General features: G+C 40.3%; 1 protein-coding gene and 1 pseudogene across 2 annotated transcripts; one reads left to right on the top strand and one right to left on the bottom strand.

Moving 5' to 3' along the window:
• Nucleotides 1-1166: 1166 nt before the first annotated feature.
• On the bottom strand, nt 1167-18061 carry LOC148874763 (uncharacterized). 2 transcript variants are annotated; one of them, XM_088966102.1, is made up of 5 exons: nt 17630-18061; nt 17357-17469; nt 16995-17092; nt 1908-2074; nt 1167-1800 (listed from the first exon to the last, which is right to left on the bottom strand). In XM_088966102.1, the coding sequence occupies exons 1-5, from the start codon at nt 17826-17828 to the stop codon at nt 1763-1765; spliced, it is 615 nt and encodes a 204-aa protein (XP_088822228.1). In that variant the 5' UTR covers nt 17829-18061; the 3' UTR covers nt 1167-1762. The 2 variants fall into 2 exon arrangements, with proteins under 2 accessions (XP_088822228.1, XP_088822229.1); XM_088966103.1 differs by lacking the exons at nt 1167-1800; nt 1908-2074 and adding an exon at nt 16546-16790 and having other exon boundaries at nt 17630-17976.
• On the top strand, nt 14826-15149 carry LOC148874764 (histone H4-like; annotated as a pseudogene).
• Nucleotides 18062-18615: the final 554 nt, after the last annotated feature.

Here is an 18615-nt window from a genome sequence, read left to right as displayed (position 1 = left end):
TTTTCTTGGTTCATCCTCTTTTAGCTGTTTCTTTGGAGGGGAGAGCTGTCTATAGATGTATGGGGATTTTTGTGTGATATTTTTTTATTCTTGTCAAGAGGACTATTGATTTATTGAAGATTTGAAGTCATGTTGTACATTGAGAGGGGTCACAAAGACCAGTGTAGTGAGCTAAGGCACACATTGTACAATAGTTGGATACCACCTTTTTACTTTTTTTAGGGGTGAGCATTATTCCGTTCAAACCGAAACCAAATTTCATTGTAATACTAATATTATATAATATATCATATTTTGCCGATTAGAAGCTAAATTTTTAAAATCCCGGTTTATTCAGCTTGGTTTTTAACTGAATAAACCGAATTCTTCCCCCTCTACCACCTTTAAGCAACAGTTTTCTTATCTGTCAGATTTGAGATTTCTTTCTTATACGTACTTACACATGCATTCCAACAAGTTCTTGTAGGGCTGAATTTTGGTTGGCTTTCTAAGTAGGGCCCTTTTGTTGTTTGGTTTGGAAGTTGATCCTTTTTTAGCCTCATGGCTATAATCCCAGTGCTACACTGCTACCACAACACTCATTTGTTGTATTTTCACTGTAACCTTTGTTATCTTAATATATCATGTTTTTTACTTTACCATCAGAATTTCTATAAAAGATACATAGAGGAAGATCACCCACAAAATGTATTGGGACCTTAAGCAATGAGGCTCAAACAAATAGCGATGGCTCAATTAATACTCAACCATCTCAGATATCCATCTTCAAGCTAAGATTGCAAACATCCTTCCATTTCTCAAATTATTTGAATTTACTTTGACTTGACTCCTCCCGCCCCAACACCTAAACAAAAGGCCAGTTGGATGAAACCAATTGGGTTGGGGGGGCTTACATTTTAAGACATTCTACACTTTGGCCGACAAATCAAAGGGTCTAATTTGTTTGCACCAGAATAAAATACATTAGGTGTAGTATCATACTAGACAATCACAGGAAAAGTTGTCCATCTACTTCTTTTGATGAAGATCTCATTATTGCACTTTCAAGAAAAGAAGATATGTTGATTAGTTTTGAAGCAATCTGTCGTTGAGTAATGCATCCATTTTAAAGATTTGGCCTCAATGGAAGTACAAACAGATTCTAGTTGAAGAAAAGCCAAAACACATACAGACAAAATGTTGGTCGGGCACCAAGCAGATGAAAAGTATTACCCTCAAATCCTGCTGCATCTTACAATGTCTTGGGTTGCACCAAATGGTCCACTTAAAGCATTTGAAGTGATGTCTGATGGCTTACTAGCAACCATCAGTGTATACAAAATAACTTTTTTCTTTTTCTGAACAGTGTATTCGAAACAACTTCTGGAACAATACAATCTTTTCCGGTTGGTAACCTACAATAAGTTCTTCATGCCCACTGCTGCAGTTTCACATCTCAACCATTCAGCTAATACATGGTAAGCCAATATCCACAATATCATATTTCTATTAATATTCTTGGGAGAGATGGGGAAAATTAGAATGCACTAAACAATATACTCCTGGAATTAATTTTGAATTGTTTTAAATCATTTGTTTCAGAACTGAGCATCACTTGGGAGTTGGGACTCAATTCGATTTGCAGAGCCAACTTTACGAGCAACTGAATTTGGTGGTTACTGCCATGGAGATCTGCCAGTGTAGCTCACTAAGTTCTTGTCACGGAAATATACCATAAGGTTGCTAACAAGATCCAGCTCCAAAAATGGGTTCTATTTACAGTTCATTTCACTGTCAGCCCTCCAGCTCCTGTAACCTCATCTAGAGCAGGGGAAAAGCAATTCATTAATATGCTGCATGATTAAAATAACAGAATATGCTAGCCAAAGTGAAACATCAAAAATTTATCATTAAGAAAACATGGCTACCATCATCCAAGGAAGAACTCAAGCCATGTTCCAAAGAAGAAGGCGAGAAAATCCCTTCTCTATTTGCCTCAGCCATCTCCACCTCACATGCACCAGTTTCCAATGATTTCCTATCCTCTATACCCATCCTCTTAAGTTTTGCCAGTTGTATGGCACGCTTCTCATATCTGATATTCTCAATGCCAAGAAAAGAACATTGTTCTGTGAGAAAATTGAAAAAAAAAATAGAACAAGCAAAGATGGAGAGAAAGATACAGTGAAGGTAAAATTGGGGGAAAAAAGCTATGGCTGCACTAATATCGAACTGATAAAGAAATGAAAAGGAAAAGAATAAGACAAAATCCTGTTGCTTGTTTCTTCATGTAAAATCAAGGGTAAAGATGTAATGAATCAAGTTTCTTTTGCTGGATTGTGTAGACAAAGTCAGAACCATGGGTAAGTTATTCTTGGTTTTTTGGGCTTCACACCAGAAACCGGGAAATTAATCTCAATTGAAACGGAGAAGCAGACAGACATGTTCTCCAAAATACAGGGAAATACAGACACCTGCTGGTGCTTGCTATTCCTCAGTTGTTAAGACAACGATTTAGGATAGACAATTTGAAACCAATGTTTTAAAATCCAGCCCGGTGGATGAACTGCTTTTCCCTCTAGGTGGATGGGTTTTCAACCATCTGGTTCAATGGGTTAACCCGGTGAACAGGTCACCAGTTCAACCATCCAGGTTGACAGATCGTTTACCAAATCATCAGGCTTTCTGTTACTCTGTAACAAAGCAGGTTAAAGGTCACCAGAACTGGAATTGTGACCAGGTCACTTGGTCCCCGGTCCAACCTGCTGAGTCAATGAAGGTTGACAACAGTGCTTGAAATACCTGAATGGATCCTTATTTCCATGTGGTGGCAGTGTTCAACCCAATCATGATTTACTGGTCATTGCTTGGTGCAATGGTAAAATCTCAGGCTGACAAGAATGAGAACACAGATTCAAGTCTGAGAGCGACACAGCTGTTACATAAAATATAATATTTTATATTATATCGAGTATAAAGTGTATGTAATTCTCTTGCGTAACAGGTATTGCGGAAGTTATCAGAGGTTATCAAGGCAACATATTGATCAAGTATTCAGGCCCAGCTGCAGTTGCTAACTCTATGAGGGCTGAACTATTAGGTCTTTTACGATTGCTGAAATTAGTGAAAGATGGAATTTTCTTGAGGTGGAAGATTATTGTCAAGTAGTTGTAAACTGGCTGCAATCAAAAACCAAGGGATCTTGGTGTCTACTAGAGAAGCATTAGATTTATCTCCCAACACAAAACTGATGTTCATATGAATTTCAAGGTCTGCGAACAGTTTAGCAGACAACTTAGCAAGGATGAACTCAACAACAATAAGAATGGGGATTGCCAGAGATGGGTGAAATCAGTAACAGTGTATAAACCAGTGTGTGACATTACCAGCCAATGGTTGTGTTTGTCCTACTTTTTCCCAGGCACTTGCAGAGTAGTGTTCTACTTATACTTGTCAATTAACGAAACCACTGTTACTGATAAAAAAAATTATGAACAACCAAGGTTGAATTAAACAAAAAGATGGTAATCCAAAACCTGATCACAAATTAGAAAACCAGAACCCACTAAACACAAACAAGAGATAACTGCAATCCCCTCCCCACCCCTCTATAGAAGCTCCTCCTATAAGCCACACCTCACAAACATATTCAGTCAGTATCTACATCTCCCCTTTTCCTCAAAAAAGGTATCTACATCTCCCCTTACTCCTCTAGCAAAGCAAATAGATAAAAATTATACATCTTTTATGAGTAAACATTCCTCGAAGTTTCTTTTGTCATACTTGAAGTTGTACTAATTATACTCTCACCTAGTGAATTGTCTGCTCCTCACAAGGACCTTCTCTGTTGGGTTACTGCCCAATTCAGAAGCTTCTTCAAGGGAAGCTTAACCTCCTTGAAGGAGGGAAGAAGAGAAGAGGGTAATTTGCTAATCCTTGTTCAACTTCCAAAGGTGAGGTGAGTGAAATTTGTAGGGGCTCTCTCAGATAAGAGGTATGAGTACATGGAGGTATCAAAAGAGATTTAAGTCTGATTCCAATAACTGAATCAGATCCAAATCTGTTACTTCAGTTGGCTTGAAGCCGGCATGGTCTACATGTGAACACATGCTGGATAGGATGAGCTGGGCCTGTTCCCAATGCAAGAGCTCTTATTAGGCCCATTAACAGTATTACAGTAATGGGCTGATGCAAAGCATGGCTACCATCGGGCTGGGCCCTAACAGTTCCCCCCTCTCAAGTTGTACCTTGTCCGCAAGGTCAACATGAGGGAACTGATGGAGCAGCTGCAAATAAGATTCCCAAGTGGAACCTTCATCTTGCAGGTTGTTTCAAATCACCTTTGCTTCCAGGATTATTTTGTGCCTAGCTCAAACCCATTTAAAATGAACAATCTTCACGGGCTCCACTTGAAGCCGGCCTTCTTCTGTGAAGCTAGGTAGGGATGGACAGGCAACATCAGTGTCTCCCAAACTTTTCTTGAGCAGGAATACATGAAAGACAGGATGAAGTTTGGCAGTAGCTGCCAGGTACAATTTATAGGCTACTGAGTCACCCCTCTCCAGTATGGTGTATGAGCCGAAATATCTGGAGATAATTTTTGTCATGCTCTCTTTGAGATGGAAGTTTGCCGATAAGGTTGGAGCTTCAGGTGCACCTTTTCACCCACATAGAATTCCAGTTAGACCTGTTCACGGGCTGGGCTGGGCTTTGCCTCTATATTAACAGAACACATTCAGGCCCAAGCCCCAGCCTGGACCTCATATAAAGCTCAAAGCTCAGCCAGGAAATTGGGAAAAATGATTTTTTTACTCAACAACAAAACTGATTTATTTATATTAAACGATCTCAAAACCCAAAATTACTGAAAGATCTTACTATGGCTTGATAAAAGAGTAGAGGAACAAAGAAAAAACTACGCACACACACATAGATTGTGCCTTTTAAATCATTGGTTCCAATAAGACATGGTCATTCGCATTCTCCAGATCCAATTCACAAAAGACTGCAGGATCTCCTTCTCTTCTTCTAGAATCAAGGCATTCGTTTGCAATTAAAGCACCACCCAAGATTTTATGACCATCTACAAACGCTCCTTGGGATGGAGAGATAATGAATGAAAGAACTTGTCTCAACCTATTAGCTAGTACTTTGGAAATCACCTTGTAAAAACTCCCTATGACACTTATCAGTATGTAAACTCTTACATCAGCCACACCATGAATATTGGGATTAGTGAAATCAAAGTGGCATTGACCATTGCCAGGAATTTATGATTATCATGGAAGTTTTGCAATGCTGCCATGACATCATCTTTAATGACAGCCAGCATTTTTTATAAAAATCCATGGGAAAGCCATTAGGCACCAGGGCGTAGTCAACCTTCAAGTCCTTAATGGTCCACAACACTTCATCATCTTCAAATTGTCTCTCCAACCATTCCACTAACTCATTTACAAATTGACTGAAAGCAACACCCTCTAGATTTGGCCTTTCTGCCTCCCTATGCCCATAGAGACTCTTGTAAAACTGAACAATAGCCTTAACTGCCGCCTCTTCATCTTAAAAAAAAATGGTTCCCAATTCTGACGTTCGTGATTGAATTGCATCTTCATCTAGCATTTGCAATTTTGTGGAAAAAAAGTTGTTTTTTATCTCCAGCTTTTAACCACTTCACCCAAGATTTCTGGCACCAAGATATTCCCAATTCTAATATGACTACTAATTTATTAGATATGATCCAATGTTGATAAGAGTTTGGAAAGACAAATCCGGATCCACGCTAATAAGAGTTTGGAAAAAGTTTTAATGCCAGCTACCAACCCAATGCAACCCACCTCCTTTATCTAAGCTTGGGTAGCGGTGTAATGTTCACACTAGAGAAGTTTTAATTGATGATTTTTTTACGAGTGAAAATGATTTTAATAATGAACAGATCAAGAAGTTAAATCGCTATAGGCTACCCATGGAGAGGCACGAGCTGTTACCTCTCCTAACAAAGTATTACATCAAGCTAAAACAAAAAGTTACAGTGCTGCCCAAAATAATTGTTCCCTTGAGGCCCCTCACTTAGCTAAGCATCTGCTAAGGTACTTGTTGTTCTGCCTACTCAAAGAGGGGTAATAGTCATACTCCTTGAGAACCAATTAACTTTCCTCAATTGGTCCCTGTATCACCATATAACTGAATCTGGATTTGTCAACCATCCCACAACAACTTTGGAGTCTCCTTCAATTACCAGATTCTGAACTCCTAATTGGTCTATAATCTGAATACCTTGTACAGCCGCTAATAACTCAGCTCTGTTAAAGTCTTCTATTCCCATGAGGCCTGAAAACAAGGCTAAGATGTTGTTGTCCTTATCTCTCAATACCCCTCCTATCCCCAGTGGACCTGGATTTCCTTGGCTACTACCACCAAAATTCAGCTTTACCTAACCTTCAGAAGGAGGCACCCACACTGCTGGTATCCTGTCCTTCCCAGTATGATTGTTAGCCGCAACTGCCCAGTTCCTCTAAATATCATCAAAAGAAAAGGTGTGAAAGGAGTCCAAAGTTCTCAACTAGTGGATTGCCCTAGTCAAAATGCATTCCTCTACAGCCAAAATGCTTCTTTCCTTCTCTTGGAATAACCTCGCATTTCTTTCTTCGCAAATTGTCCACAAGGCAGCTGCTCTAATACATCTCCACATAGTTCTACCTTTTTTTGTAGGCCACACAAAAAAGAAAGGATCAAAATAGCTGACTTACCTTCAAATTCCACCTACACCCAAACAAAGCAAAGATCCAACCCCAAATAGCAACAGAAAAAGAACATGATAAAAGTAAGTGGGAGCAATCCTCACCACTAGCCCTGCAAAGTACACACAAGTTAGGGGATAAGCACATGAAATGCCTTTTCTTCTACAAGCAGTCCAAGGTATTGATCTTTCTATAAAACACTTCCCAACAGAAAATAGTAATTTTAGGTGGAACAGGTCTAGACCATATCTCCTTAGTCGGAAAACCCAACTGTCCCGGGGAAGAGCAAAGGGTCTTAAAAGAGGAGGCACATGTGAAGTAACCTTTTGGATGAGGAGACCATAATCTCACATTCAATCAAAGAAGGTCCAAAAAAGCAATACCAAGAAGCGACAAAAGGTCTGAAACACAAATAAGTCCATGATCTCTCAAGCCCCTATGAAATCCAAAGTCCCAGCTCAATGAGGAAACTAAGACAGGTGTTGGAAGAAAATGAGAGATAGCTTTTTCCTTGTAGAGTGTGATGGAGCACCAACTCGCAACCACCCGAACCAACCGGCGCCAGCTCCGCCAGCTCCGTCTTAGAAGGGAGTTCCTATGCTAGAGGACTCTACCCGGCATCAGATGATGGACATCAAACGGCAGACGTCGAAGACATGCTGAAGACTTGCTGAGTCACCTAGTTATATTACAAGTTCACTACTGAGTTACCTAGTTACATTATAAGTTTACCATTGTGTTTGACACGCTATATATACTCATCTATTTTAAGCTTTAATAACAACAAGAATTTCTTTCGCAATTCTCTTTACTGTTGAGGCTCTACGCCAATCTCTTACGTGAGTCTTATCGAGTCCAAAGCTGACTCGATCGTCCGGGTACTCATAGAGCTATCTCTACCGAGCGCCTCACACTGCGTCAGGTGGTATCATAGCGGGAGTTCGCCCAGTCAGATGGCCAACCAAGACGGTAGTAGTTGTAACCAACCCCGTGACGGAGATCAGGGGTTACAAGCTGTTTGGAGAGCAATCAAAGAACAGCGAACAGCCACTCGTAACATTGAGCAACAGTTGGCAGAAATCGCTGGACAACTACGGACTTTGTTGCGGGAGGATGTTCCAAGGAATAGGGAGAACGCATTGCATCAAGCCGGAGGAGACGACCACGGTAGGCCAATCATTGATCCTATGCCTCAATTACCCAAGAACCCTATTATTGATGATGATAGCGACGATGAGCTAGAGCTTGGCGTTGCTCCAGTTATTCCCGGTGATGGTAGGACTAGAAGGAATTGGCGAAATCATGGCAATTTTCATCGCCGTCGGAATGATGATGAGTTTAAACTAAAGGTGGATATCCCTACTTTTAGTGGAGATCTGGATATAGAGGGTCTTCTAGATTGGATCACCAAGGTTGACCGTTTCTTTGAGTACATGGAGATCCTAGAAGAGAGAAGGGTGAAACTAGTAGCTTTTCAAATGAAGGGAGGAGCATCTGTTTGGTGGGAACGAATGAGGGAGACTCGGATCAGAGAAGGAAGATGTCCAGTTCGAACATGGAGACGTATGAAACAGTTAATAAGAGGAAGATTTTTGCCTCCTGATTATTAGCAATATATGTTTGAATCGTATCAAAGATGTGCGCAGGGAACCAGGAGTGTGAACAAGTACACCTCAGAATTTCTGAGATTGGCTGAGAGGAACCAATTGTCAGAAAGTGACAATCAACAAGCAGCCCGTTATTTGAGTGGTTTGAAGTCTGCTATTCGAGGCAAGATTAGAGTCCAGATGGTTTTGAGTGTGCAGGAAGCAAGGAACTTAGCTTTGAAGGCTGAGTTGATGTTTCAAGAGAGGACTCGAGCTGATAATTATCGACGGTATAGCGGGAACGACAATAGGCCAGCAGCAGTTGATAAGGGCAAGCCAACTCAAGGGACACAACCCTCCCACCCGCCTAATGTAGCTAACGCCAATAAGACCGCAACGGGAGGAAATACTCAAGGTAACACTTCAAACCCTCCTAAAACCATTAATCCCTATGCAAAACCTACTCCTTTTAAGTGTTTCAAGTGCAATGAAGTTGGGCATAGGTCTAGTGACTGTCCCAAGAGAAAGGCAGTTAACATAGTAGAAAGGGATGAGGAAGAAGTTTGCGATGATGAAGTATATTGTGGTCCCGATGGAGAGGACGAAGGAGGTACTTATGAGCATGAAGAGTACACGTGTGTTGTGAGGAAGCTCATGCTATCTCAGAAAAGTAAAGATGACACACAACGACACCAGCTGTTTCACACTAGGTGTACGGTACAAGGTCAATTATTTGAATTAATTATTGATAGTGGCAGTCAGGAGAATATTATTAGCAGAGATGTGGTGAGGAAGCTGCAACTAATTTCTAAGAAACACCCGAACCCTTAAACGATTGGTTGGATCTGAGAAGTTGGGGGGGCGTCCGTATGGAGGAACGCTACAGGGTTCCATTCTCTATTGGTAAATACACTGATGAGGTTTATTGTGATATTGTGGACATGGATGCTTGCCATATTTTGCTTGGTAGGCCTTGGCAGTTTGATGCAGATGCTAAACACTTGGGGAGGAAGAACACATACCAGCTCGAGAAAGAGGGTGTGCGCTATACATTGCTGCCTATGGCGGAAAGGAACCAAACAAAGGCTTCAAAGGCGGAGGAGAGGAATTTTCTTATCATAACACATCGCCACTCTAAGTTCGTAAGGGAGTGTAAAGATACCCGTGAGGTCCACTTACTGGTTATAAAAGGAGAAAGTGTGAGGGAACCACAAAGGGGGAACAAAATTCTAGTGGAAGTGCAGGGATTGCTCGACGAGTTTCATGATGTAGTTCCTGACGATTTACCTAATGAGCTTCCGCCCATGCGAGACATTCAGCACCACATTGATTTTGTTCCTGGTGCTAGCCTACCTAGTCTGCCACACTACAGAATGAGTCCTAAAGAGAATGAGATCTTACGGGAGAAGGTAGAAGAGCTATTGAAAAAGGGACACATCCAAGTTAGCATGAGCCCTTGTGCAGTGCCGACATTATTGACACCAAAGAAAGATGGGAGTTGGAGGATGTGTGTTGACAGCAGAGCAATCAACAAAATCACTATTGGCTACAAGTTTCCCATTCCTAGGCTGGATGACATGCTTGATCAACTTGATGGGGTTGTGGTCTTTACCAAGATTGATCTCAAAAGTGGTTATCATCATATCAGAATCCGTCCCGGAGACAAATGGAAGGCAACTTTCAAGACAAGAGATGGATTGTTTGAGTGGTTAGTCATGCCTTTTGGACTAACCAACGCACCAAGCACCTTTATGAGACTGATGAATCAGGTATTACGCCCTTTCATTGGTAAATTTGTTGTAGTATATTTTGGTGATATTTTGATCTATAGTAAATCTGTTGATGAGCACATAGGACATCTCCGAGGGGTATTGAGTGCGTTGAGAGAAAATAAACTATATGCTAATTTAAAAAAAATGTACTTTTATGAGCGATAGTTTATTGTTCTTGGGTTTCGTTGTAAGTAAGGATGGGATTAAAGTGGATGAGGAGAAAGTGCGAGCTATTAGGGAGTGGCCAACCCCAACAAACGTAACTGACGTGAGGCATTTTCATGGGTTAGCAACTTTCTACAGGCGGTTTATCAAACACTTTAGTAGTATTGTAGCTCCTATCACCGAGTGTTTGAAGAAAGGTAAGTTCCAATGGGGAGAGGAACAAGAGCAAAGTTTTGCTCTAATAAAAGAGAAGTTATGCACCGCTCCCGTCTTAGCTCTGCCAAGCTTTGACAAATTATTTGAGGTTGAGTGTGATGCTAGTGAAGTGGGCATAGGGGCTGTGTTATCACAAGAGAAGAGGCTAGTTGCTTTCTTTAGTGAGAAGCTATGTGAAGTCAGGAAGAAGTGGTCTACTTATGATAAAGAATTTTATGTTGTTGTGAGGGCATTGAAGACATGGGAACATTATCTGATTGCTAAAGAGTATGTCCTTTACACCGACCATCAAGCTCTTAAGTATTTAAGTAAGAAAAAACAGTTGAGGAGTGATCTGCATGCTAGGTGGTCTGCTTTTGTTGATAAATTCCCATACAAAATTGTGTATAAGGTCGAACAACAGAATACCGTGGCAGATGCTTTGAGCAGACGTGTGGCCTTGACTAAGACTCTTAGTATCAAAATCGTGGGCTTTGAATGTTTGAAAGATCTGTACGCTCAGGATGAAGACTTCAAGCAGTTTGGGAGAAGTGCATGAACAGGCAGCCAGCGGGTGATTTCTACGTACATGATGGATTTCTTATGAAGGGAGACCAATTGTGTATTCCTTGCATATCCCTTCGCGAGAAAGTCATTAGGGATTTGCATGGTGGTGGCTTAGCAAGACACTTTGGGAGGGACAAGACGATTGAGGCTGCCAAGAGGTGTTACTACTGGCCTAAGCTGAGAAGATATGTGGCTATTATCGTGAGTAGGTGTTATACATGTCAGACAGCTAAGGGACAGGCCCAGAATACTGGTCTTTACCTGCCTTTACCAGTTCCTACTGCTATTTGGGAAGACTTGTCTATGGATTTCGTACTGGGCTTGCCAAAGACTCCACGAAACATGGACTCCGTGTTTGTGGTTGTTGACCGGTTTTCCAAGATGGCGCATTTCCTCCCATGTAAGAAGACCGCGGATGCAACAGCAACAGCCAAACTATTCTTCAAGGAGATTGTCCGTTTACACGGGGTGCCTAAGACCATTACGTCAGACAGATATGCAAGGTCCCTAAGTCACTTCTGGATGACCTTGTGGAGGCTATTTGACTCATCATTGAATTTCAGCAGTACAGCTCACCGTAGACCGATGGGCAGACAGAAGTGGTAAATCGAACTCTGGGCAACCTGATCCGTAGTATTTGCAAAGAGAGGCCGAAGCAGTGAGACTTTGCCATAGCTCAAGCAGAATTTGCCTACAACAATGCAGTTCATAGCTCTACAGGTAGATCCCCATTCTCTATTGTTTATATGAAAGTACCTAACCATGCTCTGGATTTGGTGAAGCTACCCAGGATACCATGTCTTAGTACTACAGCAGAACAGTTGGCAGGTCAGATTCAGTCAGTACAGGAGGAAGTACAGCAAAAACTTCGAAGGGCCAATGAGAAGTACAAACTTGCGGCTGACAGGCATAGAAGGTACCAGGTGTTTGAAGTCGAAGATGAAGTCATGGTGTTCTTAAGGAAGGAGCGCATACCCGTTGGGAAGCATAGCAAGCTAAAACCTAGGAAGTATGGCCCATACAAGATTATTAAGAAGATCAATGACAATGCTTACGTAGTAGACTTGCCAGATCACATGGGTATTTCCAAAACGTTTAATGTTGCTGATCTACATTGTTATTTGCCTGAGGTGACACTTGCATATCCCGATCATGACTCGAGGTCAAGTTCTTTCCAAGTGGGGGTGAATGATGGAGCGCCAACTCGTAACCACCCGAACCAACCGGCGCCAGCTCCGTCTTAGAAGGGAGTTCCTATGCTAGAGGACTCTACCCGACATCGGATGATGGACATCGAATGGTGGACGTCGAAGACATGCTAAAGACTTGCTAAGTCACCTAGTTATATTACAAGTTCGCTATTAAGTTACCTAGTTACATTATAAGTTTACCATTGTGTTTGACACGCTATATATACTCGTCTGTTTTAAGCTTTAATAACAACAAGAATTTCTTTCGCAATTCTCTTTACTGTTGAGGCTCTATGCCAATCTCTTACATGAGTCTTATCGAGTTCAAAGCTGACTCGATCGTCCGGGTACTCGTAGAGCTATCTCTACCGAGCGCCTGACGCTGCGTCAGGAGGGAAAGGGAATAGAGGGAAGGAAATCGATCCTTAAGAGTAGAGCTACCCACACAAATGCCTTCCCAAAATAAAACAGAGTTACCAGAGCAGACATCATACCTGACAAAATTGAGGAATTGAAGGAGGACACTTTGAATTGCTTTTCAAGGAGTTGCCAACGTAGCTCGACGCGTGTTGGTGTGAAAATTTTAATAAATTCTCATGCAACATAATTCACTCAATCAAGTGATTGAGTTTTTATTATTTTGGGTAAGGCCCATTCAGGGAATCATACGGATTGTTCCCCTCAATTACATCCCCACGAGAAAGTAGAGAACACATTTTGATTCTAACTTGGAGAAATGAACGCATAAAACAAAAGAAAAGAACAATAGGATACTTGAAAAGAACTTTTCATTTACTTTTCCTTTACATTAGGTGTACAAGAATGATAAGAAAGAAAAAGAAAATACAATTGAGAAACCATACAGCAATACAAAAAGAAAATACAAGAATGAAATTCTCTGCTTGTAGACAGCCTTACTCCTTGGAATTTTGCATACAAAAAGGGAACCATAGTCAATCAAATTGAATATTTGATTATAGACAATTTTCATCCCTCCGCTCTTCATTTTCATTTGAAGGGAACCATAATCAACCTTTGAAATTTAGACTGTAGATAATTTACTCCCTAACTTTGTCTTGAAAGAGGGACCATAATCAAACAAGTAGAGGCACCTGGTTGTAGATGGTTTATTCCCCCCTACTCTTCATTTTCATTTGAAGGGAACCATAATCAGTCTTCGAGCATTATACTGTAGATGGTTTAATCCCTAACTTTGTCTTGAAAGAGGGACCATAATCAACCAAGTAAAGGTACCTGGTTGTAGATGGTTTATTTCCCTCTTTTTCCTTTCTCAAAAGTGATAACAAAAGAGAGAGAAAGAAGGATACATAGCAGAAGACATAAATAGGAAGTATTCACAAAGAGGACTTTCCTTTTCTCTACCTGTATTAGTCAGACTTTTCCTTCCTTGCCTTCCCTTGAGCACTTCTCTTTTCTTCTCTCCTTATCTTTGCTTTTCTTAAGAATCTCTTGTGAAAATTTTCTATGAAGAGTCTCTCTGTGTGTCTATGTTTCTAGCTTCCCCTTGAGGAGCTTAAATAGGGAGTGGGGTGGTTATGTAACTACCCCCTCTTCCTAGGTGAAAGACACCTGTCCCTCCCACTTAAAGAGAGGGAACTTCCCACTTAAAGAGAGAGAACTCCCATACGGGATACTTTTTTATAATTTTAATGATTTGGCTAGTAGACTAGCTAGCCCACTTATTACAAATTATTTGAATAAAAAAAATGACTTCAGCAACGCGACACACCAGCATCCCATCCATTTTCCAACCTGCCATGTATACTAGCTATCACTTCATGCCACAACCACTCCCTTTCTAATGGACCACCTCCACAATCATTTTTCTAAGAGAGCTTTATTCTTGAGAACTAGCCTTCCTAAACCCTGTCCACCCTCCTCTTTACTCCTACAAACTATTTCCTAGTCAATTAAGTTATCCCTTTTACCTCCCTGGCTCCTAAAGAAAATTTCTCAATAATCTCCCCAACTTCTTAGCCTCCCTAACAAGAATCCTAAAAAAAGAGAAATAATAAACCAGCAGATTTTCTAGGGTGGCTCTCAGTAAGGTTACTCTACCCCCTAATGAGATATAGTTCTTTTTCCAAGAAGCCAATCTTTTCTCAAACTTTTCCAAAACTAGAGTCCAAAAACTACTCTCCTTTGGGTTGGCACCTAGAGGGAGACCTAGGTACTACAAGGGCCAAGAAGAAATGGGACAACCTAGACACTTCGCCACAAGCTCAATATCCCTCTCATCCATATTAACTCCCACCACACAATTCTTGTCCAGGTTTATCTTCAAGTTGGAAACATTCTCAAAGGGCTTTAGCATAGTTTTGAGATTCCTCACTTTTCGTCAGTCACCCCCATCATAGAAAAATATAAAGTCATCGACAAATTGTAGGTGAGTCACCCAAACATTGTTTTAATTGATGAAATTAACGAAGGATTAAAGGCAAAACTAAGCCTATGGACAAATGTGTTAGAAACAAGAGGTTATCAAGTAAGACGATGAAACTAACGAAGGATTAAAGGAAAAAATAAGCGAAGCGAAGAGACACAGAAGTAGAGAAAGAGGGAAAAGAAAAGGCGAAAGCTCACGAGAGAGAAGAGCTGCAGAGGGAGAAAATGTCAGGAAGAGGGAAGAGAGGTAAAGGATTGAAAAAGGGCAGAGCGAAGAGGCATCATAAGGTGTTGGGGGATAACATCCAAGGTATCACCAAGACTGCTATTCGGTGTTGGGGGATAACATCCAAGGCATTGTAACATGTCGAGCATATCAGTGGTCTCATCTACGAGGATACTGGTGGGGTTCTCAAGATCTTCCTAGAGAACATCATTCGTGATGCTATTACCTACAATGAGCACGCTCGCCAGAAGACCGTCACTACCATGGATGTCATCTATGCTCTTAAGAGACAAGGCAAAACTCTGTATGGGTTTAGTGGTTAGGGTTTCTGTCATCTAGGGATGAAGATTTTCTTTTTTTTTTTTTCTGGTCTTATGTCTCTTATGGACATTTGTTAATACGAAGGGAACTGCGTTTTTTGCTCTTCCTTGTTTCTTTCTCATTGGTGGAGCTGACTATATTCTATATTCCATGGGTGATTCAAGGAAAATACTAGCTTTGTTCCTCTTATTCTTCAAAAATAATAATAATAATAACAATAATAAGCTTATGGACAAATAAGTTAGAAACAAGAGGTTATCAAGTAAAACTATAACAAAATATATGGCATGTAAATTTAATAACAATGGGAGTGCAAATTAGGGTATATGTTATGTGACTAATTACACATAACAAGATGGGATGCTTCAAGGGATCCCAAAACCTCAAAATACATTCAAGCAACATATCAATAGTATTGGGTAGGAAATCACGCTACCAATTTCACTAATCAAATGGGATTAAATAGCCTACTACAACTAAACTCCACATCCACGCAACACTACAAAGTAGCAAACTAATTAACTGACTTTAATAGACACTTAGTAAACCCATGTCCCATACACTCCTAACTTATCATAACTGCATGCTAATCCAGTGACTTTTTAACCAGCTAGATGGGCCTACCTGAGAGCCCAATTTAGTGGATTCTTTTGCATTTGGAGAACTGGAACAGTATAGTTAGGATTGGAGACCAAGAGATAACTCAATGTGACCTTTTTCAATACCTTGAAGTCAATAATTCATAACAATAGAGAGACTGAAGAGGATGTCACCCATAGAATCAGAGCATGCTGGGCAAAATGGAGGAATGCATCTGGAGTTTTATGTAATAAGCAAAAACCACTTAAATTAAAAGGAAAATTCTATAAAACAGTTGCGAGGTCAGCTACGTTTTATGGAGCAAAGTGTTGGGAAATCAAGAAGCACATCCAAAAATAAGTGTGGCAGAAATGTGTATGCTGAGATGGATGATTGGAAAAACTAGAATGGATAGGATCAGAAACAAGTCATTTTAGGAACTTAGGAGTAGCTTCAATAGGTGATAAAATGAGAAAAGTAGAATAAGACGGTTTGGCCATGTGCATAGAAGACCAAAATGAAGATGGGTAGAATAGTACGAAACGATTTAAGCGCCAATAATTTAACAATGGATATGAATATTTTACTTATCAAAAAAATGGATATGGCATTAATGGACTGTCAAAATAGGATTCATGTAGCTAACCCCATATAGTTGGGATAAGGCTTAGATGATGATGGTGATGATTTTGTACCAAGAGAAAGTAAATAATAATGAAGTTTTCATATGAAGACATATTGCACAATTAATTTTTTCAAGCAATACCACTTTCAAATTTTTAATCATAGATTTAAATATTCCATAGAGTATAATCAATTCCATTCAGAAAAGCAGCAAGACATTTTTAAATCAAGAACCAGAACAAATAAGAACGACAACAATTCAGTAGTATATGTATCCAATAACGATAAGGTGCAAGCAATTGCCTTTTAATTACTTAAGAGGGCACCTATCATGTGGGAAATCTCCCCTGCATAAGTAGCAATCGTCAAAGAAACAAGTTACAATAAAAAGAAAATAGACATTACAAAGGGCAGCACAGCTTTGACATTCTCGATCACATCTACAGCATGGAAAACGGAAGCCATATAGAGGTATAAATATACTTGTTTTTGTAAGGATACATATATGAATTAGGTGGATCAAATTAAGAAGCAAAGTGAATTCTTCTTCGTATTCCCTCAATAAATTAATGAATACTCTGATTGGGTTTTTTTCTTACTTTAAGATTTGACAAGGTTTTTCAAATATGAAGATAGACACTTACGGAGCCACATAGTTCTTGACGAGAATAAAATAGATTCTCCAAAATTCTCTCTCCTTCAAATGGCGAGGACAAAGAACATATCTAAGTTGCGAAATTTCCTGGAAGAACAATAATCACAGGGTTAACAGAAAGAAGAATCTCACTTCCCAATCCCTTTCGTATACATAAGTCAAAAGAACTACAGCAGGCAATGAAAGAGATGCAATCAAAGTCCAGACCTCCGAGAATTGAGTACTCTCAATTAAGCAGTAAAACCCCAATTCAAAAAAAAAAAGGCCCAGAAAAGATAATGAAACAGAAAAACAGAACAGATAGAACCAATGTAAAGAGACTAACAGCATCACCAACATCATCACCAGTACCTTTACTTTGGAAAGAACAAGAGTAGCATGCTCCTCCTGCCATTCAGAGAGATCCTTCCGAACATTGGCGGATGTCGTCGGACAATCATCGCCGGTGGTGGTCCCATGATCATCTGTCTGCATCAACTCAGTTACATCTACTTTTTATCGCTCACTCCAAATAAGAATTTCATTTTGAGGACCACAACCTCTCGATGATAAACGAAAAATTGGCCAAAAGAAAATCTTCCCGAAAGAAAAACTTGTTAGTCTTACAGAAAGGCAGAAAGTTACCTGGGATATGGAAGTTCTTGAAAGTATCGAGAGTGAAGGACTTGACAAAGTCCCTTAACTGTTCCGTCACTCCGAACTGTTCTTCTTCCCGTTCTCCTTGTTTCCTAGCATTCTCGCGATGGGTAGGAGAAGAAACAGAGATTTGTGATGTGTTCTTCTTCCTCCACAGAGAACGTCGAAACCATGAACCCAAGTCCATCTCTTCACAGTTTAACGAGCAAGCGATCCAGAGAGAGAGAGAGAGAAACCTGCAAGAACGGAACGGAGGTTGTTCGTAGCTCGAGGACCTTCTGGATGATGTAGTGTTTACAGAACTAATGTTTTAAGTTGCTCCCAGAACTCCATGATGGGCCGAATGTGGAAACGGCCCACGAGGATTATAACTGCTGGGCTTTTCTTTTTCTTTTTTTTTTTTGGTAAATTACAAAAACCGCTGTACTATGACTTTGAGACAAAGACCCCCTTCCCTTAGCCTTTACCCTTGTAATAACTATTCAGATAAAAATATTATTCATCTTCCTCGATGATACACAAACAGCGGCAGCAGTAGCTGTTGTAGACGGACCTCGCCGAAAATACGTAGCTCCCTTTACCTACAATGTCAAAAGATCAAGTGTAAATAAAATCTCAAGATGGATTGGAAAGCAATTTCACAGAGCAAAGATGAGCAAAATTTCATTGATCTAATATAAAGAACCCTAATTTTATAAAAGAAAATGAGACTTTTATTACTTGCATCGAGATTGATGAAGGCAACACTATTGCCAAAATTGCAGGTAGTGTTGGACAAGCCGTTCTTGAGGGCATAACCATTGAAGGCATAGGAGGCCATAGACTAGATATCCTAGGAATTGTAACAAGGACCGCCTTGTTGTAGAGCCCTGCAATTGATGTCTCCCGCTCCGCAATCCCAATCCAGCAATGTCTGCAAAGTCAAATCTCCGGTGTTGTTCTTCGCTGCGCAGTAGTACTTGGTAGTGTTAGAG

The sequence above is a fragment of the Nelumbo lutea genome, chromosome 1 (assembly GCF_056320005.1).
Source record: "Nelumbo lutea isolate HS-2025 chromosome 1, American lotus-T2T, whole genome shotgun sequence".
In the NCBI taxonomy this organism is placed as follows: Eukaryota; Viridiplantae; Streptophyta; class Magnoliopsida; order Proteales; family Nelumbonaceae; genus Nelumbo; species Nelumbo lutea.
Note: the sequence above shows the minus strand (reverse complement) of the source record. Positions and strands in the feature narration are given on the sequence as shown.